Raw genomic sequence first — 24,991 nt, 5'->3', positions numbered from 1 at the left:
ATGCGGCATGTAGCTATGTTCAGCTATTTGTACTCATGACGCAATATGTTCATTTTATTGCCAATACATTTGTTAAGTATGGTAAAAACAAATCATCAAGAATCGATAGAACACAGAAATCCAGTTTGAAGACTGAATCATCTTGTTTTTTACCATCATGACTCGAGCCCGAGGAGTAGAACTTTTTATAAAATATAACTGAAATGATTCCCTATCCGTCTGAACAGTCACGATCTTCACCTCCTCCATAATCAAACTGCATGTTGATTGTGTTTTTCTGTATTTGCTATGTAATGAAGATACACAAGCTAACAGATTTTATGAGGTCAAAAAACACTGAGGTGAACAGTTGCTGGATATCTACCATATGCTAATCTAAAAGCTGCTTGAGGCGCTTCAGTGCAGAGAATAATAAATAGTGAAGGTGAGAGAACACACAGTTTACTGTATTTATTTACAGGAAGTGTAATTTTTACAGGAAATGCTGGGTAAGCAGTCCACACCTCTGAATGAAATACTGGAAGTTGTTGCAATGCACATGAACAGTATGCCAACTTCATATGCAGTAAAATTAGAAAGTCTCAGTAAGAATGATTTGAACGTTGAGGTGAGATTTTATAAACCTTATGAAAGCTATATTATCATGAATATTAGTAAGGTGGCATAACATACTCCCAAACTAGTTTGCTGAAAGGCAGGTAAGGTAAGACTCTAATAAGACTAACATGTGTTAAGCTTTCAGTCCACTGGCAATGCAACAATTTGGCAGAAGCTGCTGCTTGATTTTAAAGGAATAGTTCACCCCAAAAAAAGAACACATTGCTGAAAAATTACTCAGCCTCAGTCCATCCAAGATGAAGATGGGTTTGTTTCTTCACTGCAACAGATTTGGAGAAATTCAGCATTACATCACTTGCTCACCAATAGATCCTCTGCAGTGAATGGGTGCCGTCAGAATGAGAGTCCAAAAACTGATAAAAACATCACATTAATCCGCAAGTAATCCACACGACTCCAGTCCATCAATTGCGAAGTGAAGCTGCATGTTTGTAAGAAGCAATCCCATCAATGAGATGTTTTCTAATGTTTTCAACTTCAGCTGACTAAAATACGAGTCCCCTATCCATAATACTGCTTCCTCCAGTGAAAGTCACCTTGTCTGAATCTGGAGAGAAATATGCACAGATCAAGCACCGTTTCAAATTGAAAACAGTCCTAAACAAATATGTGAGTAGATTATTATTATTTGAGATAACAAACTGAAGGAAGCAATAATATGGAGTCATGTGGATTACTGTTTTTATCAGTAATGGACCGATTTTGTCGGTTTGGGCTCTCATTTTGACGGCACCCATTCACTGCAGAGGATCCATTGATGAGCAAGTGATCTAATGCTAAATTTCTCCAAATCTGTTCCTATGAAGAAACAAACTCATCTACATCTTAGAAGCCCTGAGGGTGAGTACATTTTTATTTTTGGGTGACGCATTCCTTTAAAGCTGCTTTTGTACCCTTTTCTTTATCTTTATCTCAACAACATGAAGCTACTAATGAAGCTGTATGTAATTACAAAAAGTATGACTGTTTTCAAACAGGTTTCTTAAACACTTAAAAACCCATTTATCATTGGTCCAAACAAGTAATTGTGCACCAAAGTATATACAGTATATAACGGTTTGGTCATGATGCTTAAACAGAGAGATGTTCTGACAGCACCACAGAGTCACAATATTTACACTATTTTCAGGGTATCGTTCAACAAATAACTTGCTTATAGTGGACTATGCGCATTAAATCTGATAGAAATTTGTATTTGAACTGGTGGCAGTCAGATATCACAGTCCTTTCAACAACTAGAGATTTGTGAAATGAGGCAGAACCTTCAAGCAGAGCCACAATCAACATTTATGGAGGCTCAAATCTAAAAAGACTACTTTTCTAATGAATTGTCCTAGAAGAAATAGTTCACCCCAAATGAACATTTTGTAATAACTCACTCACCCTCATATGGTTTCAATCTCATATGACTTTCATTCTTCTTTGAATCACAAAATGAGACGCTAGACAGAATAGCCAAGCTGCTTTTTTTTTCTTTCTTTTTTTCTTTTTTCTTTTTTTGAGACTTTGAAAGTGGATGGTGATTTATACGGTCCAATGAATTGAAAATACAATACACTGAAAATACAATACAAAAGTAGACTAAACAAAAAAATTCTAAAAGTAGAAACAGGAAATCATTTGTGTTCAGTTCCAAAATAGTGCCTTCAGGTTTGACATCATTATTCCTTGCGGATCATTTGACCGTCATGACACACTCTTCATTTATTTGTATTTTTTTGGAACACTTGGTTCAATGATGAGCCTTTGACATCTATGGAAACTTTCCAATGCACAAAATCGTCTTTATATATTATTTAAATGACTACGAAAATCTAAGAAAAAACTTTTAAGAACTTTTCACTTAAAGGTTCTTCGAGGAACCAAAAATAGATCTACCTATTTTTTAAAGAGTTTGTCACAACCTTTAAAATAAAATATAACAGTAAATTAAATTAGACTGCAAAAGAGACTCGACGGTATGTTATCCTCCATTTTCCTTGTATTTCTGCTGTTTCATGGAAGAGGGAAAATAATATGAGGTTTGAAACAGTATAGACAAGAGTAAATTATGATTAAATTGTCATTTTTGGGTGAACCTTTCCTTTAAGGTCCTGAACTTAGCATAATATCAAAAGCTGACTGGGCCCATTAATGGAATCATGAAATATGTGCCAGGGCTTAGTGTCAAGAGCCAATTTGCCATGTTAGAGAGAGAGTGAGAGAGAGAGAGAGAGAGAGAGTGAGACAGAGAGAGAGAGAGAGAGAGAGAGAGAGAGAGAGAGAGAGAGAGAGAGAGAGAGGAGAGAGGGTCCCATCCAACAGATCAGCAGTGCAGCGGGTGCAAAAAGGCAGCGAGTTTGTTTACATCTGGTCGAGTGAATGGCCACACAGTCACTGTGTATGAATGAGCCTTTCAGTTCAACTCGATCCACCATAGATTGAGAGAGAGAGAATTCATGACGAGCCGTATACGTCAAAACATACAGATAAGAGCTCTTTTACCCTTTCACAGGCTCAGACACAATCTACAGACTTTCTTTTGAATTTTCACTCTTTATTCTTGGGGTAAATCTGTAGAATCGATTCAAAGACTTCAATCATTTATATGACACCTTTGATGTTAGATGAAAAAAGTTGTCTAAACGTTAATGTTTAAACTCATGCATTAACTGGTAAGACAGAATCACAAAGGTGCTGTACATGCAATCTGCAAACTCGTGCATGATTTAAACCCAACCGCTTCAAAACAATAGTTACAATTTACATGGAGCAATCCAGACCTACAGGAAATGCATCCGGATTTACATCATGCATGAATTTAAAGATGCAAACCAATGTTTGGGATTCAGTGATTTACTGCAGAACCCTGCACTCAGGGTTTGACTGTCTCAGAGTAACATATGTATGTGCTGCACTGATTTAAGGGTTTATCTGTAAAACTGCAATTAAAAGCAGCTGTGTATTTATGGCCCTGTATGGACCAATAAATCAAAACATTAACACGCTTTGAACCATCAGCAGATATTGTGAAGCTGTAAAACACATGAAAGCCACATGATTTTGCCCCATTAATTATCTTTTCTGTGAACAAAGAAACGAAAAATGAGTTTAGAATCTGTCAGCCCCTATGAAGATATCTTGAATGCCTCAAAATTCCATTATTATTATTTTATTTTTTTGCTACCTAGCAACCTTATAAAATCACCCTTCCATGATTCAAAACTTTCCTGTGGAGGTCGAAGCCTCTGTTAACATATAGCCTGCCATATTTCATAAATATGAACATTTGGATGGTTCTACTCTGACTTCCTTTTGAAAGATTGCATCAATTTATATATATAAAATATAATATCTCCCTATTGTAATATTTATATATATATATATATATATATATATATATATATATATATATATATATATATACAGAATTATTTCAAGATGCATGTTCAGATCACATGTAAAATCTAAGACCTTTGAACCACTCAAATAAGTATCGCAAATCAATAACAATAAATTGAAGTATAAAATGAAATATATAAAACATTTATTTTGTTTCAAGTTTATATCAAATATATTTTATATACATATATGAATATTATGTATGTTTGTGTGTGTGTACAAATTTTTTATGACATTTATAATTAAATTAAAAATAATTTAACTACTCACAAAAAAAAAATGTCTGAATGCCACTGCATTAGATACAAATATGTGGCATGTGCAAAAAATAATGCATTTTCTGAACTGAACTTTTTACAATTTTACGTAGATAATACTTTTAGTCGGTCCTCTACAGATATATTTATAAAATGGATTGATTGCAATGTATAAAAAAAAAACAGATATTTTAAATTCTTCTTAAAAATATTTTTAGATGTTATTTAATGCAATGACATTCAGACATTTTTAAGTATAGCTCAAGTGTGTAAATATTTTGTTCATCCATAAAGAACAAATATACAGACATTCAAGTGCACACTTGAAACACACACTAAAACATCCACAACCTATTCCCGGCTCTCAGCAATGAGGCTGTCTGGAGCCAGCTTTTTTGTCTCTGCTTTAGGTGTCAGCTGTTCAAACAGGCTGGAGCTGCAGCCGTAGTGTCTCTGGACATACAAAACAAAAGCAGTGAGCGAGCAAAGCTTTCACACTGCTGCCTGACAACTCCACAGAAAACTTCACACTATCCTCCAACACAGCAAGCTCATACATTTAAATACATTAAACACAATATCTGTTGAGCCCTAGCCAGACATGACATGTTCTGTTGGTTTGTGTGCTGATGAACACGTCTCTAGCATTGTTTATCATTCTGGCTTTGTCCCAAGCTAGTGCGCCTTTAAAGGCATCATAAACACAGAGGCGGTTCCAAATGGAAGGCGGCATAACACCTCATTTGTTTGAAATGAAAAAGCAACCTCTAAGGTTCAAGTTCAATCCATTCTCTCTGCTGTATAATATCCGGTCGTGTCTCTACAGTCTCTTTCAATAACAAGTGCTGAAAACTATCCCCAAAATATGATTTAAACTTCACAATGTGATAGAAAGAGCGCATTGTCATGCATTTCTCATCTTTGAAAGGCAGAGACAACAAAGAGCTCATTTGTTTCTCCGCCTACAATGCAACCCTTCAGTAATGTCTCTGAATCTGTAAATTGGGAACATGAAAGTGAAAAATGGAAAGCAATCGAAATGGAGGAGATGGTAACATTGAAAAAGAGGGCACGAATGGCTTCAATTGAGAACTTGAGAATATCAATACCCTTGAAAACACAATGCAATAAAAAGCAATCAGGCACAAGGTTAATGCAACATCTGCTTGTCATAATCTACAGGATAAGCCGAGCTAGAATCACTATTTCAAAATCTACTCTGGCCTGTAATTGTTGACTATGAACTCATTTAACCTCTGAGCTTCTTCTGAAATGTGCTTTCTGTCCCTGCAGAATAAAGGTTGGTCCAATGAGATGAAGTGTTAGGTGCTGAATAATCCATACAAGTGAATTAAGAGCTTAGAACCTGCTGCCAAAGTGCAGCTAACTATTGAACTCAGCAGAGACCAGAAGCATCCTGTACGCAATATGTTGAGCAGCAATGAATTGAAAATGTCTTTTAAATTCTAATTCATTTCATGAATCTGAATGTGGATGGATGGATGGATGATGGATGGATAAATCTGTGCTTTGTGAGTTTTATCATTTTATCAGGCTGAACAAAAAGTAAAATTAAATACATCTGCCCACCAAATCCCACATTTAACACAATCTGACCCTACAAAGTCCTTTCATGAGAAAGACGTGAATGAGGAGGAGTGCACTGCCAGAGGGAGGTGAAAGAGCAGAGCCGCTTTCTAATAAGAAAAGCAGGAAAATAGGAGATGTGGGAAAAGAGTAGTGAAAACACCTGTTAGACTCCACTTCGCTTTCAGTGCTGAAACTCACAGCTTCTTAAGGAGTCCCAGCGGCGGCTCCCACGCGCACATAAATCAAGCCGAAGTGTTTAGCCCAAAGAACAAATATTATTCTGAAAGATTACTGCGAAGAGCTTTAATGGAAACTGGATAAATGCACATCAAATTTCAATTTAGACTCTAGCAGAAACCTGCTCTCTCCACGATGGATGGCCCCTGTCACCTGCTTCAGTCAGCCAAATGGAAATGATCAATTCTGAAGTGGTATAAAGCGGCGTAAACGACAGAGATGCTGCTGTCCATCAGCTCGCGTACAAACTAGGGAATGAATGACACTAGCCAAATGGTGCGTGCATGGAAAAGGCGCTCAACGTGGCCAGCTGTAACTCTATCCCAGAGTGCACTGCTGCACTAATGCCACTACCTGCTCTCTCCTCCATCTTTTCACTTACATTTCGTTCCACAAAGGAAGGACTTGGGTTTCAGCTGTCATTATTCATGTACCGGCACATAGGACAAAGAGATTTGGCGACGTTTAGGTGGCAGCACGGCAGTGTAAATTGCTGTTACCGAGTGGCCCTATTGTACAGGGTTAGACTGGCCTCCACATCCATGCCAGCTCTTCCATTAACATCCACATCAGCCCTCTATATATAACCTGTTTGTTACAACAAAAGAGAAGGGCAACGTTTAACAGTTCCCTCAGGACCCGTGATGGAGCGCATTACTATGAGTTATATATATATGTATATATATGCTCTCTAAACATTTCTTAAATCTTTCATGCTCTCTACTCTAATGCCAGTAATTTGTTACAATATAACCCAAAATTCTAACTTTTACTGCAAAATCTATATAATTTTACTGCGAGAGGACAACAAATGGCTTTACAAATGATCAGATCGCACTGCAATGTGGGATTCAAAAAACTCATAACACATACACTCTTGCTTGACGTGACCATTATGATGATTATAAAAATGCTACAAAGCATAATGATTGACTTTAAGTCTGATTACAACTTGCAGTCTGCATTATATATGGCAATATAGTATGTAAGCAGGCACAAATGAGCTTCAAAACATTGTGCGCTAAACACATAACCCGGCATGCATGCTCACTATGATATCACAGTACAGTTTGAATGTGAACTATACAATAAATTTAACTGTAGAACCAATGCTGTAAAAATGACTTAAAGTACAGCAGCCAGTAGCTAAGAATATTACAGTGTAAAGAAAATCAGATTGATAGCATTCAGGTGAGAGATAAATAACTTCACGAAAACAACGTCTGGCATGTATCATACCTGACCAGTGGACGACATCACTGTCAACATCAAGCTGATCCGACATGCTGGCAAAACCCAGAAGCCCATCTTTAAAATCCTGCTCCAGAGCTGCCTGGTGAATGATGTCAGTCAGATATCAGCCTGAGGAGAGACACAGAGATGCCATGCAAGAGCTGCTGCTGTAGGAATGACGCTCAGTTATTTACCTCTGAGGAGACTGTTGATTTTAGATGGAAAGTGCAAGATGGCCGTACTCTTGATTGACTTAATTACACTTTCCAGTCTGGTATGAGTTTTTTGACAGTGAAAAAAAATGCCTTTTTTTTCAGGTATTCCCCATCCATAATGCAACAGCAGTAAGAATGCAGCATAATAGGTTTCCGGTTATCATTTCTGTGCAGCAGTGCATGTCATATATATATATATATATATATATATATATATATATATATATATATATATATATATATATATATATATATATATATATATATATATATATATACTATCCACATGACACGGATTTAATTTGATCAGAAGAGTGCATTTAGAGATGCTGCAAAGAGATGGACCAGCTGACCCAGTGCACATACAGGTTATGTCAGGCAAATCAAATTTGCTTTATAAATGACTCATATTAAAACATTTGAAAATAAAAACCGATAGACACGCTAATATTATCCTCTAAAAAAAAGACTCGTCTTATGCAGTGTAAAGCTACGCAAAGACGTTCATTTACGCGATCGATCAGCTCTTACCTTTGCTGCAAAGTAACTCATAGATTCACATGTTAATCTATTAAGCGCGCGCGCCGCTCCAATATTCACTGAACACCGCACGAGCCCTGATGATGTTGATCTGAATGGCGCGTGGCTGACGCGCAGCGCTCAGGCGGCTGATATAAAGGCTGAATGGAGCGCCTGTGACTGCGAGTTTCTGCGATGTCCTCAGCGAAGGGCTGCTTACTGAACACTGAGCTGACAGAAGTTCATGTCCTGAACGGATAGTCCGCTAGGCGTCCCACACCGGACGCGACGCGACGCGACGCGACTAGATCGCTCCCCCCGCGGCGGGGCATGTTGACACATACAGTCACAATGGAACCTGCCTTTATAGGTGGGTTTTTGATGTTTGTAATGTAAAAAGTAACTAATTATCAAACGAATACGTTTATATTTGTGGTGTATTTGGGATAATGTGTATATATGCATGATGAGCAGTCATTGGTTCCTATGCCTGGGAAGAGGGTATTTAAATCACGTGATGTGATTTGCACGTGTGAAATGTGATGTAATCAATATGTGATCTGAACACCAGTAAAGTATGTTGGATAGCATTTGGTGGCTGGCCTCCTGAATATATAACATAAATTGGCGACGAGGATAAAGTGTGAGGAGACATGGCGCAAATCGGAAGATTGGATGAGTATAAACCGGAAAATGAGTCCTGGTCTGCATATATTGAACGAGCGGAATTGTTCATGATTGCAAATGATGTGGATGATACGAAGCAAGTAGCGACTTTGCTTAGTGCTGTGGGAGCGTCCACATATGGATTACTACGGAATCTGGTTCAGCCTGCGAAGCCAAAGGATAAAACGTTTGAAGAAATTGTGAACATTCTGAAGGCCCATTTTGAACCAAAGCCGTTAATAATAGCTGAGCGTTTCCGATTTCAGCGCTGTGTTCAAAAGCCCCATGAAACTGTGTCCCAGTATGTTGCTGAACTGAAACAATGTGCATCTAAATGTGACTTTGGTGCAAGTTTGGATGAGTCTCTACGTGATCGTTTTGTCAGCGGAATCCGAAGTGAAGCATGTCAACGAAGATTGCTTTCGGAAGACACACTCACTTTTGCACGGGCACTTGAAGTTGCTCACAGTATGGAAACCGCAGATCGAGATACGCAACAGCTGAGGAAAACAGAGGATTCAGCGACAACAGTGCATAAGGTAAATGCAAAGACTGTTTATAACCAGAGACAATGCTATCGTTGTAAAGGGAAAAACCATAATGCACAGGAGTGTTATTTTAAAAACTCTAAATGTCACAATTGTGGAGTGATTGGGCATATAAAGAGAGCTTGCAGAGTTAAAATGAAGTCACATCCTAACAGTAAATATGCTGAACAACAGAACCCCTGATTCCAAGTCCAGGGGGTCTACGTCGCTCTAAACGAACTATTAAATTACCACAGCGTTTTAGAAATTGAGAATTTGAACACATGTGGTGCTTTTGAACTGATAATGTGGTGTATGATTTTTAATGGGGGAGGAAATGTGGTGTATTTGGGATAATGTGTATATATGCATGATGAGCAGTCATTGGTTCCTATGCCTGGGAAGAGGGTATTTAAATCACGTGATGTGATTTGCACGTGTGAAATGTGATGTAATCAATATGTGATCTGAACACCAGTAAAGTATGTTGGATAGCATTTGGTGGCTGGCCTCCTGAATATATAACAATATTTATAGATTTTTTTTTTTTAAATACATAGGCTATATATATATATATATTTATTTATTTATTTATACATAAGATACATACATACACATATGTGCACACACACACACACACACACACATACACATAGTATATATAATGTTGATTTAAAATAATAGCATCATATAGGTTTGATGTTTTGTATCTAATGCAATGACATACATTCGTAAGTGTTCAAATACATTCTCAACTCAAGATCATTAAACCCTTTGGATTGATTCCAGAGAGCACCCTGGCGCTTTTATCATTCTATATGCTCCTGCGAGTGATAAAAGAGCTTGTTGGGGCAACGCATATCTGTTTATTATGAAGTGTAGAGTAGCGTTTGGCAGCGAGAGATATGGCTTTGATATGCTTTCACCTGCCCTGGCTCAAGTCAAAGTGAGCAGCAGAAGGGCAAAGCTTTTCATTCTTTTAAAGAGACTATTAGTGAGCTCCTTGATCCACAGGGTTCATTATTATTCCACATACATCTAGAAGGTGACTTTTTGATGAATACCATTTAAAGTACCCAAGTGTTACATTTAAGTCTTATAAAGGAGGGCCTATCATCTGGATGGGTGGGAAACAACTAAACTGCACTTAGATCTTAGAGTTTGAACAGCGAAATACAACAACGATAAATGTAAGCATGAGATGCATGAGAAATATTCATGGCCGTTTCTGGATGTGTGCTTCTTTTCTAAACACAGAAGGAAATGGTTCTTATTACAGCTGCTGAGTTGTGCACTTTGAGCGGATTCATGGACTTTTATCTCCACCTGCTGTTGAAGAAAATCACGCAGAGGTTTTATTCAACAGTTTTCTCAAATAGGCTATTAAGCAATTATTTTATTCCAAAACTAGCAGTTATTCATATTGCATAAACACATTTCAATATATTTTATATATTTGACCGCAGTCATCGGTCACACGATGTTTAGTATGCAAAAGTATTGAGTCTATTTTCAATTTTTTTTCCGTCACAGATAATAATCAGCATTACAATATGAATTAAAAGTTTAATAAAAAAAAAAATACTTTATTTAAAATTGGCTGAGATCTGATCATCTACTTTAACAGTTACACTCAAGCTGCATGAACTCGTTTGTACAAAAGTTTGACGATCATGACTCACAGAGCATAATGGAAATAAAAACTTCTGAACACAAAAGGTCATATGATCAGTGATCAACATCACCTTAAGTGAATAACTAACTTATTTGATTAGTGACCTAGAAATTGTGCAAAATCAGAAATATTTCATATTTATTCATGTCCTCTATTTAAGGTCTATTGAAAATCCTAAAACATTCACTGCACATTGAGTTGATGACAGAGCAAAGAGAAAGAATTGTGTGAAATGTAATTGTATAATCAATAAAAAAGTAACTGTAGTCTGATAACGAGTATTTTAAAATGTAATGTAATCTAATTACAAGTACTTAATTTTTTTTAATCTGATTAGATAATCCAGATTGCATGCAGTAATGGATCATGAATGCCAGAAGTGCACTGAGGTCTTTGGATCCCATTGCTCTTACTTTACCCTCCAGACAGGGGCCAGCAGCACCTTCTCTTCCAGATCTACATCTACATTATATTTACATTTCAGTAAATTACTTGTCATAACTCATATTATACAGTTGACTTTTGATAATTGAATCAGAAAAAAAATGATCAGTCATCAAATATACTTTAACCTGATTCAACTAATCTTCTTCATCCATACACAAATGTTAAAGGTACAATTTTCACACATACACACGGAGAGAGAGAAACACAAGCACAGTGGTTGTCATGTTTAATGATAATAATATATATATATTTTTTAAGTTGGTTTATGCATGCTTCCCTTTATCTCTCTTTTAAGCAATGTTCTTGTTAACTAACATTACATTTTACTGCTACTCATTTTGCCAGTGGGTAAATCCTGTGCTGTTCTCACATAGGATTTGATGAACTAACCAATCATACCTATCATAAGACTACATGTAAGTCATTTCCTTTGTTGAGCACTGTGGTCTGCCTGCTTGTAGTGTGACTCCAGTCTTCAGTCTGGGACATTATTGTATACTGATTTGCTGCTCAAGAAACATTTATTATTGGTTTTCAATGTTGAAGACATTTGTGCTGCTTAATATAAAGTGTAATAAAAACATTCAGGATTCTTTGATGAATAGAAAGGAATGGCTTTATTGTCAGTTTTGATTAAATGAATGCATCCTTGCTGAATAAAAGTATTCATTTATTAAAAAATGGTAGTGTATATTTTCTCATGTTGGATTTTCTGCTGTGACATTTACAATGAACACAACGTACAAAGGGTTTGTTTTAATTTAGCTTTTCAGTTTAGTTATAACATCAAATGATTAAAAGATAATTAAATGTCCACTTTTTTCCTGTTTTATGGAAGGAAACCTTTTTAAGTTTTCATGATAAAGCAAACAGATATATATTATGTTGACTAATTATGAAGCAGTTTTGTAAGGTAAAACAGCAGGTTTACATAACTCAACCGTTATTATCTCAATGCTATTCTTCTCTGGTTTATTTCTGAAGACCTGTTCTTTTCCTTCATTTCCATGAATTTCAAATGCTGAAATGTTCCTTGTTTTAAAGTCTTCCATTATTTAAAAACATAAATGAATATGAAGCCAAACACTTCAAAAGGGTTTCACTCTAAATTAGGACACTGCTTTGGTTCAAATCAGAACGTCACTCCAGATCTAAGAGTGACTTTGAAATCAGGGCTTTACACAAAATCGGGACATCATGAAATCAGGGTTTGTCTGAAATAGCTGTCTGTTTTCTTCATGATGATGTTTCAGGCACTATACCACGGTCTCCTTATTCTTGTATTTGCACAAGAAGGGCACTGGTAGATGTTTTGGTCTCTGGGGTGTCCTCACAGGACGGGGAATCTGTAGCCGGACGCTGGGATTTGTCCCATTCCACATCCTGAAGAGATGAATGTGGTAACGTAGGGATACCTGCGTTTACAAAAGAAAGATCACTCTTTTACAAATTTGTTGACGTTTTTCCTTTATTCAGTTTTCACTGTATCATCCCGGGTGTCATAAATCTTGTCAAAGAAGTGTCATAAAGAAAAACCAACAGAATGAAGAAGAGATGGAAGAGAAATCTAATTAATGCGTGTTTTTTTGTTTTTGTTTTCTAAATCAGAATAGTTTCCTATACTGCACGAGTCAGAAACACTGCAGGTGTAAAATATCATTGCACTTTCGTTTGCTACACTGAAAACAAGAGTGAACTTACAACAGTCCAGAAAAGGTTAAATAGTGAAGAGTGTCAGTGTGAGGACAGTGAGTCCCCCGGCCTTCATGCCGTTGTGTGATGGTGTGATGAACAGGAAACAGATGGCATCCGTCTCTGCTGCTGCATGGAAGGTGTGGTGAACCACTGCAGCCACGAAAAACAGCCCATTGGAAGGGGGTTTATACTTGAATTAAGGCAGTTAGAAAGCTTATTTCATGTGTTTTTTTTTTCTTTTGGAATAATTAAAATAAAAAAATGGAGCTTACAATTCAGACAACCTAAGATAAAGAAAAAACATAATTTGCAACCATCCATATCACAATACTATACATAATGCATAGATAAATACATATTATAATAGATACTTTCAGTTTTAGCCATCTTTATTCCTATGTCTCACATAAACTCAGACTGACAGACTGAGGTCACATCATATCTGTGTTTCTATAGCAACATGCATCCACCAATAGAATCACAGAAAGCCTAAATAGTCGGTTCTCAAGATGCAGATGCTAAACCTGCAAAATGAGAATAAATGGAGTGAAAAAAATGTTTTTCATTGACTTCAAAAAGTGGGTTGAATATTTACAATTGTGCATATTATAGAGGATTTTATCCTTCATAGGATAAAGATCATTGCCATGCTCTGCTGCTGATGATTTTACCTCAGTGAGCGGTTTGGGAAGTCTCTCCAGAGCGAACTCAAAGTGGCAGAGCTCACAGTGGCTAGTGCTGGAGGCCGTGAGCCATCGCTCCAGACAAACACGGTGAACCTTCGCCAGAGAGCCGGCACACTCACAGGGAGATAACAGATCACCCGCACCACTGCCTTCATGACAGATACGACAGAACGCCTCCTCAGTGTCCGGATATCAGACATCAATTCTGCAGATACAGAGAACAAGAGCTGAAGACCACACAAGATTCCAGGAGACTAAATTAAATATGTTCAAATTAGTTCACCTAAAAATGAAAATGTATTCACCCTCAGGCCACCCGAGATGTAAATGAGTTTCTTTCTTTGTCAGGGAAGATTTGTAGAAATTTAGCATTACATCCTCTGCAGTGAATGGGTGACGTCAGAATGAGAGTCCAAACAGTTAAAAGCAGATAAAAACATCACGATAACCCACAACACTGCAGTGCATCGATTAATATTGTGAAGTGAAAGCTGGGTGTTTTTAATAAATAGATCCATCATTAAGGTGTTTTAACTGGCCAAATTATAAATAATTGATTATAACGTAACAGTGGATAAAGTCCAGTCAAACCGGAGACGGCACCCATTCACTGTAGAGGATCTGTTGGTGAGCAAGTGATGAAATGATTCTATGAATACAACACATGACCACATACATTTACATGTTACCAATGTCTAATGGGACTTTGTGACATTTGGCTGAATGACTTCCTCAAATCTTGCCCTGGAGGGCCAATGCCCTGCAGACTTTACCTTCAACCCTAATCAAACACACCTGAGCAAGTTCATCAAGTTCGTCAGGACCCCTAAAGAAAAAGAAACACAAACTTTGACCCACCTGATGCCGCTGTGTTCAGGGATCACAGAAGAAACAGAAGTGCTACTGTGAAGGACCTTCTGTGCAGGATCCATGGAGGTCTCACCAGAACCACAGAATCCAGAGCAGCACTGAGTCCAGCTGATGACTCCTCACAGAGCATGACTGTTATACATGAGGCTGTTCATACCTGAAACTGACAGAGACAGAGAGATGAGGGACATGTGATCAAATTAATGAAGAGACACTGACAGAACAGTAGAGACAGGAGCCTGAGTTTGCATACATTAGCTTTGTGTGAGGAACAGACTGAAACAGCTGCTTATTTACATGATTATTATTTACTCAAATTTATGTAAAGAACTGCATTTAATGTGAACATGAATGAGCATGAGATTTGTTAGCTCCTATTTTTATAAATAATTTAATTTAGATGAATAATGACTGAGATGTACACACACACATATATATATATATAATGTTTGTGAATTTTTTTATAGTTAAAATACAGCAAAATCTGTAATATTGTTCAATATTTTTATAGCTGATTTCTGTTTTAATATATATTAAAATGTAATTTATTCCTGAATTTTCAGCATCATTACTCCAGTCTTCAATGTCACATGATCCTTCAGAAATCATTTTGCTAAAACATTTCTCATTATTATCAACGCTGAATATTTTCTTTTAAACCGTGATACATTTTTGTTCTTTGCTTCTTTGATAAAAAGATCTAAAGAGCAGCATTTTACTTGAAATTATTTCTTTGTAACAACGTAAAAGTCTTTACTGTTACTGTCATGTACCCTTGCTGAAAGTATTGATAATAAAAAAAGCTGAATCTAGCTGAACACAAACTTTTGGACCGTAGTATATATTTACACACATACATATGTATAATGACAGGTTTCCCTCTCTTTAAGCTGATGCAGTGGTCATTTGTTAAATGATGACCGTTTACATATCAATTCATATTTGCAAAACTTTGCATGCACATGCATTATATTATTTACATTCAATGCATGTTTATTTAGTTTTTTAAATAGAGATCAATATTAAAGTTTTACAGGACACAGTTGTGAATCCGAATCTGTAATGAAGATGACTGTGGGTGTATGAAAGGATTTTGAAAAGATACAATGTATTCCTCTCTTTACTGTACAGATAAACTTGTTGAACCTAAACTGTAAGGGATGCACAACATCCATTTCGAGAGTCGAGAAATTGCCAGGTTATCGAAATCATGCGGCAATTACCACAAATTAGCATTTGAAATTCTCTGAAATTCTCAATGGTCAACAGATGCTTACGTCAGACAGCTAAAGTTTAAAGTTTTGGTTGCATGATGGAGCATGACTTTTGCAAACCATTGCTTTTCTCCTCTACATCCTTATGATGCACCATCAGTGGAGACACAACATCAAATCTACAGGCATACAACATTCTACCAAACAGACACCTACTAAAACAACTGTAAAATCACCATTCAGTGACTTAGCAATTAGAAAACCAATGACAGTTTTTAGAAAGTTAGGAACTTACCATTAGACAGACCATATTCTCCGTCCAAACTCCCTATAACACAGGCTCTGACGGCTTTAAGACATGAAGACCTCTCGCTTTCTCTCTCTCATACGGTAAGATTAGCATTGAGCCCAAGGTCTTTGGTGAGAATATCTGAGGATTAGTTGGAAGGCAAGGAAAGCACAGGCACAGAGCCCACAAAGGAAAATCCCTCTCACATCACATCACTGTTGGTTACACTCCGGCCGACTCCTCATTAAAGCTTCCTCAATCCAGTTAGTCATCACCAGTGGCTTTCCTGATATGCTAATCGAACAGGGTCTGAGCTTTGACTGTAAACTGTTGGAGACATAACAAATGCTGAAAGTGTTGGCCTCATCATGGACAAGGTCTAATTTTATCCCTCGGTCTAAGAGCAGCCTGATCTCCTGCTGGATACTTTATTATCATGTCTATAACTGCAACTATAATTCACTCTAACTCATTGCTACAGTACATTCAAGTAATTTTCGCTAAAGTATTATTGTGTTGCCAATCTAGAGCTCAAATGGTCTGGTGGAGCATCAGTGTTGGGACAGTATATTCATACTGTACTGGGACATCTTTCACTCTTTATAAAATAGGGTTAGAATTTATAGATGTTTTTATTTAAACTTTCAGTCCATTTAAGATATAGTCTTATCAGTTTTTGCATTCACTGGGAATTAAACTCACGATCTTGTTACTTGAAGTACCTTGAACTCTACTGTTTAAGCAACAAGAATGCTGTTAAAATGGTTAATTAATAAATAAATGCACATACTAATTTAATCCTCTTTTTCCCAGGCCAATAAATGAATGTGCAGATTATTATATATGGCATATATATTAGTGCTAGACATATGCCAGAACTGTCAGGACAATTTTTAAATTCAATAAGAATTTTTTTTTGGTTAAATTATTTGTAAGTTAATCATTAAAAAATTAAAATATATTCGGTATTAACATTTTTAAAGAACTATTTAGACATTTACATTAGTGATACAGCTATCAGGATGATTTAAAAAAAAAATTAAGTAATTTTGCAACTATGTCATTTGAAAATATTTTAAATGATAAATCAACACACAATATTTTATTAAATATTTATAATATTATATAAATATTGATTAAATTATTTTAAAAAATTTTTTAGACATATGATATTTATATTATTTGTACACCTGTCAGGATGGCTTTTAAAATACAGTTAATTAAAAATGTAAAATTATTTTTAAAAAATGTAAACGTATACAAGTTTATATATCTAATATGATTGGCTGAGAGGTCTTTCACCACGGGAACCGTCTCACCATTAAAGTATATAAAACATATTTTCAAACAAATATTAATCAAATAATATATTAATATTCACCATTATTATTTTTTTATATTACATAGCCTAATAATAATATCTAATAATAAATTACAATAAAGTTGAATCTAATTAATCTAATAGTCTAAATGGATTTAAGTAAATATGTAAATAAAAAATATTTGAATCCATACTATATTTTTCTTAAACAATGAGCCACTCAATCCTTGTGTTAGAGAGAATTTACCTCATGTTTAACTGTTAAACATGAAACACAAATCAATGCTGAGTAATTTTGAGTGTTTGTAGGGGCCTGTTTATTTGCCAACTCGTCATCCAATCACGTGACTATTTCCCCCATCCGGTGGTCAGATTATGGACGATAGGGCAGGTCTTTGAACATGTGAGAAACCCAGCAGCAACAATCACAGGAGATTAGGCAGCAAAGGGTTAAAACATTCATTTTCATGACTTGATCTCTTTTCGTAGCGCAGGTCTAGCTTGGAAGAAAATGCAGAAGGGGAAACACCGTAGACAAGGACTTTCACTCTCTCTCTTCAAGGAGTCTCTCTCTTCCTTGCCTCCCTCTGTCTGCTCACTTTTCATTCTGCACTTATCCTGTCTGCTATTCATGGCCGAGCTGCTCACTAGAATGGACAAGTGGGGACGGACATCAGTGTGGATTTCTTTATGAACCACGTGAAGGGGTGAATAATTCCTTTGATACCTCTTTAGACAGTTGCAGGAGAGAGCCAGACACCAGGGATCATCAGAGGAATAAAACAAGCTCTGGGGAAGGAGAACTTCCTCTTTAATGTTGTGAGATGCAGTGTGACTCTCCGTCTGGTGGTGTGGAAGGACATCCAGCCTCTCTTCTGGAAACTTCTGATTTGATCATGAAAAATGAAACATGAAACGATAAGGAAAGGATCGGAAAAGAATGCAAGCCAGATTTGAACTCATAACATCCGCATGAGCATCAAGGCCCAATGTACCGCTAAGCCAAGTCTCCGACATGACACGCAATTTCTAAATTTTCTCTGCACAAAACTGAATATTTATTTAATAGAATTTAATAGAATTTGGGTCGAACCGGATATCAAATGAGAAAATGTAAGGCAAGGACTAGATTTTATCTTTGGGAATTTATTTGGAAAAAGAGAAGCTTCATAATGAAGCTTCATACTTTTTTCCTTGAAAATATTTGCAATAATCCTTCAAATAAATAAATAAATCCTTTAAAAAAAACTACTTGAGGAAATACACTGCATATTTAATAAAATGTTACTATAGTAGTATGTTCTTCTTTTTATATTATATTTAAATAAAATGACAAAACAAAAACTATATTTGATAATAAATTCTCATGTGTTCTGGGCATGTTCTGACTAAATGTATCATGATATTTATTTTCAGCCTTATTTTATGAAACTAAACATCTACCAAACACTGCATGCAAAAAACCCAGTATTAATTGCATATTAAATGTGCTGGCTACACACGTGCCTGTGTGATAAAGGTTCAGACATTGTTGACAGCTCATCAACAATCAACAGAAGCACTCTGAGTGCGCAGCCTTCCTGGAAACACAACATGCACAAGTAACACACACACACACACACACACAGAGAGAGAGAGAGCTGAGACCTGGATCCATGTCTGATAGCTAGGGGCAACATCACAGCAAGAGCTACTGATAAAGCCATTAGTCATGGTAAGTACGTCAACATCACCGGATAAATGCACTGTGTTCAGAGGAGAACAGTGGCATATATCAGCCTCTACAAATGAGGCAGAATACCCAAGTTAATGAGGTATTTAAAAAAATAAAAATACTTTCCAGGATGATTGATTATACATTACAAATTGCAAATATTGTATTGCATGTTTTCTAGAAAATGCATATTATGCATTATTTATTAAATATATATCTATTGACAAATTACAGTTACATATTACAGATCATTTTATCACTTCAGTTAAATAGTCAAATACAGTCTATTTTCTGAGAAAAAAAAATGCTTTTTAAAGATATTGGTATTTTATCGATAGGGTTTAAAATTTGGTATTTTAATTTAGATCTATGTTATTAGTTAAACTGCCATTTAAAAAAAATGTAAAAGTGTATTTTTCACATTTTCTTTCCACTAGTCTGAAACAAAATTGTATAAAAGTTATAACTCAAAATCTCAAAATTGACCAGTGCATGCAAGAAATGCTTTTCCCTGTAATACCATGACTTCAAAAAAGTATGAAAAATAAACCACAAAGATGTCAGTAATTTGCGATTTCATTTTAAAAATGTCATTCATTGATCATTGTTATTCTTGGTCATCACAAGTGAACAGCACGATGGCCATCGCTGTGTAACTTGGACCGATGTATGTAGTTTGTCATTTTGCATCACCTACACTGTTAAATACTCTCAATATACCATTAAACCAAATGCATTTGTTGGTTATTTAAAAAAGATTCCAGACTCTTATTTCTCAGCATGAAGGACAACACACAAGGACTTTAACTAGAAGACTATCTTGAATTTGCCATAGGTGCAGTCAAAAAGAAATGTGGTCAAAAAAGAAGCACCCCAAAATACCAAAAGAGTGATAAGGGTAAAGTTGCAGGTCAAATGACATGGAAAGAAGATATAGTGAGAGTGGCTAGCATCAGAAACGCAACCATCACCTCAACTATAGCAATTATTTTCTTAATATTATTTCAAGTTATACTACTCAATTTCTTCTCAATATATTATTGTCAAGGATGTAGCACTAAGCAAAACGTGTTTTGTAGGCAGCATTTTAAGACATCATAGGTGCTCTCAGCGTGAACTCTGTTCCTAAACATGGATGAAGGCTTTTCAGATAGTGTACCTGTTTTTCTTTTCTAAGGCAGCATGACACGTATCCTTGGATGACAAGACAATCTTGCTGGAAAAACAAAAAACAACCTTGAGATGGTGAACAAAGAGTGAAAATGTTGATTAGAAATACACTTATTAACAACTCATCCTATACCAAAAGTAAAATAAAGTTCAATTAAAAACAGACCATTTTACTATTTTAAGCTTTGTGTGTGATGCTAACACCAAACTTTGTTGAAATCAATTGTGAGTTGAGTCTCCTGCTTTGTTGTGCTATTCCTGGAACATATGGAGATGATGGTTATAGTGCTCCAAATCATTCAAACTGCTACTTAGTGAGCTGCCTTACTGTCTACATAGCTGGCTTTTCAGTTTTGAACCAGAGCCACAGTCTCCATAGCCCTATGGTTGCCTCCTTTTCTTTTACTTAAGTCCACTCGTGTCAGACCTTTGAAGAGCTCTTATAATTACCAGGGGCCAGTGAGCAGATAGCATGAAGATAACTGCTATCGCATCTATTTTAGCTTTGCATTTAAAATAGCTCCTATCACTTTAGTAAACAACCAGTATCATCACTATGAGGACTTTTTACTTCCACTATATACCTTATATGACATTTATATATATATATATATATATATATATATATATATATATATATATATATATATATATATATATATATATATATATATATATATATATATATAAAATGTTTATTGAGCAGCAAATCAGCATATCATAATGATTTCTGAAAGATCATGTGACACTGAAGACTGGAGTAATGATGCTGAAAATTCAGCTTTGATCACAGGAATAAATTTCATTTAAAAACATGTTCAAATAGAAAACAGATATTTGACATTTTAATAATATTTCATAATATTACCAATTTTACTGTATTTTTGATCAAACAAATGCAGAGTTGATGAACAAAAAAGACTTTCTCTTTCTCAAAAAACATCTTTAAGAAATCCTACTTAAACATTTAAATGGTAGTGTTTATGAGAAATTGTAACTTAATTCAAAATCGATCATTAAGAAAACAACTATTCAGGACGTCACTTGAATTCAAAGACAAAAATGTGCATTTTTAATTGAACCATTCAGCAGACACTTTTACCCAAAGCGATTTACAAATGAGGCACAACCAATTTCTCACAAGTGCCAACAATATTCATAGAACACAATGCCAAGTTTAAAGTATAAGATAGATAAGTATACAAACTAGATTAGCACATGGACGTATCCACTATCTGTGGCGTATTTTTAAAAGCGTGGAACCCATCCTATCATGTACGGTGGCAATCTGAAAAGAGTGCAATCTGCCGACGCTATCAAGAGCAGGACGAGTGCCGTCTCTCCAGCCGTTTCTAAATGGACTCTAAAGACAAGCGACAGCACCATGTGACCAAAGTGAAGTGGACAGCACAGTCCTTATCTCTGAAGGAGAAAGGGATGGCTGGGAGCAGTGATGGCACCTTCGCTCTCTGGCCAGAGCTGTAACATGAAAACGGCCGTCCTTTCTGGCAACAGGGCTAAAGTGGATCTATTTCAGGTGCTGTACTTCAGGAGGCCAGTGCGTAGAGACATGACAGAATGGACGCTGCTCAAGCGGCTGCTGGACGCTGTGCACCAGCACTCAACCATGATTGGACGCCTCTGGCTCACGGTCATGGTGATTTTCCGCCTGCTCATTGTGGCCGTGGCCACGGAGGATGTCTACACGGACGAGCAGGAGATGTTTGTATGTAACACCCTTCAACCGGGATGTCCCAATGTCTGCTACGATGCCTTCGCCCCAATCTCGCAGCCTCGGTTCTGGGTCTTCCAGATCATCACCGTGTCTACGCCTTCTCTTTGCTTCATCATCTACACATGGCACAACTTGTCCAAGCAGCCGGAGGGCGAGCAGTCGAGGGAGGCATATGACCGCAGTTGCGACTCGGACAGTTGCGACATCAAGTCGCACAAACATCTCGGACACAGTCTTGCTGACGTCCTCGAGGGCATCGCCAACCAAAGCACCCCAGCGTTGCAGGAAACCAGGGTTCCTTCCAAAAGCTCCTTAGGTGTCCTTTCCAAGTACTACGTCTTCCACGTGTGCTTTCGTGCCGTTTTGGAAGTCGGTTTCGTAGTGGCTCAATGGCTTCTCTTCGGTTTCCGCGTTCCCGCTCACTTTGTATGCACGGCTACACCTTGCACGCAGAAGGTCGACTGCTACGTCTCACGTCCCACCGAGAAAACCATCTTCCTGATCTTCATGTTTTGTGTAGGCATCTTCTGCATCTTCCTCAACTTCCTAGAGCTCAATCACCTGGGCTGGAAGATGATCAAGAAGTCGCTGCTCATCAAGGACGGCTCCTGGAGGGGATACGGCGCTATAAATCAAGACTCACAGTCGATAGTCTCGCTAACCTTCAGAGACGTGACCAGCACTACTTCTCTACCTACCCTAGATCTAGTCGTGGACCACCAACCTGACTGGAACTGCGCTGGGAACTGCTCAACGAAGAAAGACAAGGACACCTGCAAAGGAACACAATCGCTCAAGGGTAAATTGCAACCAAACAAAGGAAGAAAATCGAAGCAAAGGAGCAGTGAGGTTTGGATATAAACTCAATTATGGACGATTCAAAGAGTCTTAAATTTGATTTCAATGCTATTTTGTTAGTAGGTTTTTGAAGGCAGCTGCAACTCGTTTTTGTTTGGATGAGCTTAAGAAATAAAATGTTAAATCAGTCATGACATGGAATCAACATTTCCACGTTGTTTATTTATGCAATATACACTCTAATAAAATGCTAGGTTGTTTCAACCCAACTTTGGGTCAAATATGGACTAGCCCAACAGTTTTTTTACATTCAATTTTTAACCCAAAATTTGGCTTAGTCCATATTTGACCCAAAGTTGGGTTGAAACAACCCAGCATTTTTTTTTTTTTGAGTGTAACGTGTATAATAATATATTCATTTACAACATCTATAAACCACTTTGTGTACAAATTGTGCCAGAGAGCAAAAAGAAAACAATTCAAAGCATTTCCTTTCTCTTAGTGATGTACTGTAGTGAAGAACATTCTAGTAGAAGTTTTGTATGGTCACTAAAATTGGTATAGGGGTCAGTAATAGTGTTTGGAGGTAAAGAGCCATTCTACATCTGAAGTCCAAGATCCAGATCATTGGGGTGCCACATTTGAATCTTAAAAGGTTTCGGGTTTTAAATGTTTTTGATGATTTGATCAGAAATACAGTCAAAACTACATGTTTTTTACCCAAACAATGGAAGTTGGAGTGTTGGGTAAATGTTTCTAAACAAATTATTATAATAATAGGGCTGGATAAAAGTATTTACTAATACAAAATCTATAGCAATTTTTTAAATTCGATTGATCTTTTTACTCTGTGCCAATGTTTCCTGCACTTATTTACAGCAACTGCAAAATCTACAGCAAAACAAGTTGAATAGTTGATAGTTTGAACTGCATGGCTTGGACCTGATGATTATTAATAAAATAAGTTGGAAGCTTACCTATATAACCTATATAATCTGAAAGTGAATTTCTTTCACCACTGACATTTCCTTCAGAAAATGCAAAAATATAGCACATTTGGCAACTAAGCGTGGTGCTGTTAGGGGCAAAGGTTTTTTAGGCATCATTTGTAAAAACAGCTTTTTCTTTTTTTCCCTTTTTGCTCTCAGACTGCTTAATTAGGCCAGAAAAAATAAAATAATAATACAACAAAAGAAGATTTGAAATGGTTGATGGCAGTATCTGTCCAATACAGAAACAAAAACAGTCATTCAAAGTTCAATTTCATGCACACAAACATACTGCTCAGAATAACAAAAATAAAGTTCAAGATTACTGGAACGCAGTCTCTTTTGTTGGGATAAACACAGGTCAAACAAAATTGGTCCAGATTTGAAAGATGACGACAAGCACAGGACCATTCGGCTAGAGAATGTTTCATTAACATCTGCCAATTAAAAATGTCCTTCAGAGGATGACATCTGTCAAACAAACAACACAGGCGAGCAAAAATGTATTGTTACATACAGTACGAAGTTGTGAATCATATTAATATATATTTATATATATATTTATATACTTTTTAGCAGTCCATAAGATAAGAATGAAAAAAACGTGTATTTCTCAGGCATGGCAGAAAGAGATACAGTAGAAAGTGCAATGTCCTAAAACCAAAAAAAAAAAAAAAAACACAACACAAAAATAAAATGTGCACATCAATGGGTGTGTTATTCTAAAGCTATAGTGCAATACAACCACCGTTCAAAAACAGCACTTGAAGGCGCGAGAGAGCAAAACCCATTAAACCCCACCCGCGATACTTACTATGATACCTAAGATCACAATAAGTCTGTAAACGGAGACAGAGAAGGAGGACATTCATTAGAGTAGCAGTCAAGAGAGTCACAGTTTATAGAAAAATTGTGTTTCAAAAAACACATAAGACCACCACAATATCAGAGCAAAAAGAAAACATACAAAGACAGCGAAAATACAAATCCACCCCATTGAATGCATCACATTTTAAATGAATAAAGTAAATGCTGTGCTGAAGCTGAGATAAATTTACACTGCAAAAACATAATTTTCTTAATCAGTATTTTTATGTTTTTTTTCCCCCAATAAAAATATCTAAACATTTTTAAATCTAAATTTT

General features: G+C 36.4%; 3 protein-coding genes and 1 pseudogene across 4 annotated transcripts in view; 2 read left to right on the top strand and 2 right to left on the bottom strand.

Moving 5' to 3' along the window:
- The window catches only part of LOC128017360 (ADAMTS-like protein 3), a 148,425-nt gene extending 140,069 nt beyond the window's left edge, over positions 1-8,356 (bottom strand). The window contains exons 1-2 of the mRNA XM_052602721.1: positions 8,063-8,356; positions 7,323-7,445 (exon numbers count right to left, since the gene is read on the bottom strand). Coding sequence (XP_052458681.1) covers positions 7,323-7,391 — 69 coding nt within the window. The 5' untranslated portion in view covers positions 7,392-7,445; positions 8,063-8,356. The remainder of the gene's footprint in view (positions 1-7,322; positions 7,446-8,062) is intronic.
- Positions 1-24,991, top strand: part of LOC128017369 (ferritin, heavy subunit-like) — a 346,688-nt gene that overhangs the window by 281,483 nt on the left and 40,214 nt on the right. The window lies entirely within an intron of this gene.
- LOC128017534 (E3 ubiquitin-protein ligase MARCHF3-like) lies at positions 11,994-14,746 on the bottom strand (annotated as a pseudogene).
- On the top strand, positions 21,778-22,920 carry gjd6 (gap junction protein delta 6). The gene has a single exon (XM_052602729.1). It carries the CDS (start codon positions 21,778-21,780, stop codon positions 22,918-22,920), a length of 1,143 nt encoding a protein of 380 aa, XP_052458689.1.

The sequence above is a fragment of the Carassius gibelio genome, chromosome A7 (genome assembly GCF_023724105.1).
Source record: "Carassius gibelio isolate Cgi1373 ecotype wild population from Czech Republic chromosome A7, carGib1.2-hapl.c, whole genome shotgun sequence".
NCBI lineage: Eukaryota > Metazoa > Chordata > Actinopteri > Cypriniformes > Cyprinidae > Carassius > Carassius gibelio.
This window is presented reverse-complemented; position numbering and strand designations above follow the sequence as displayed.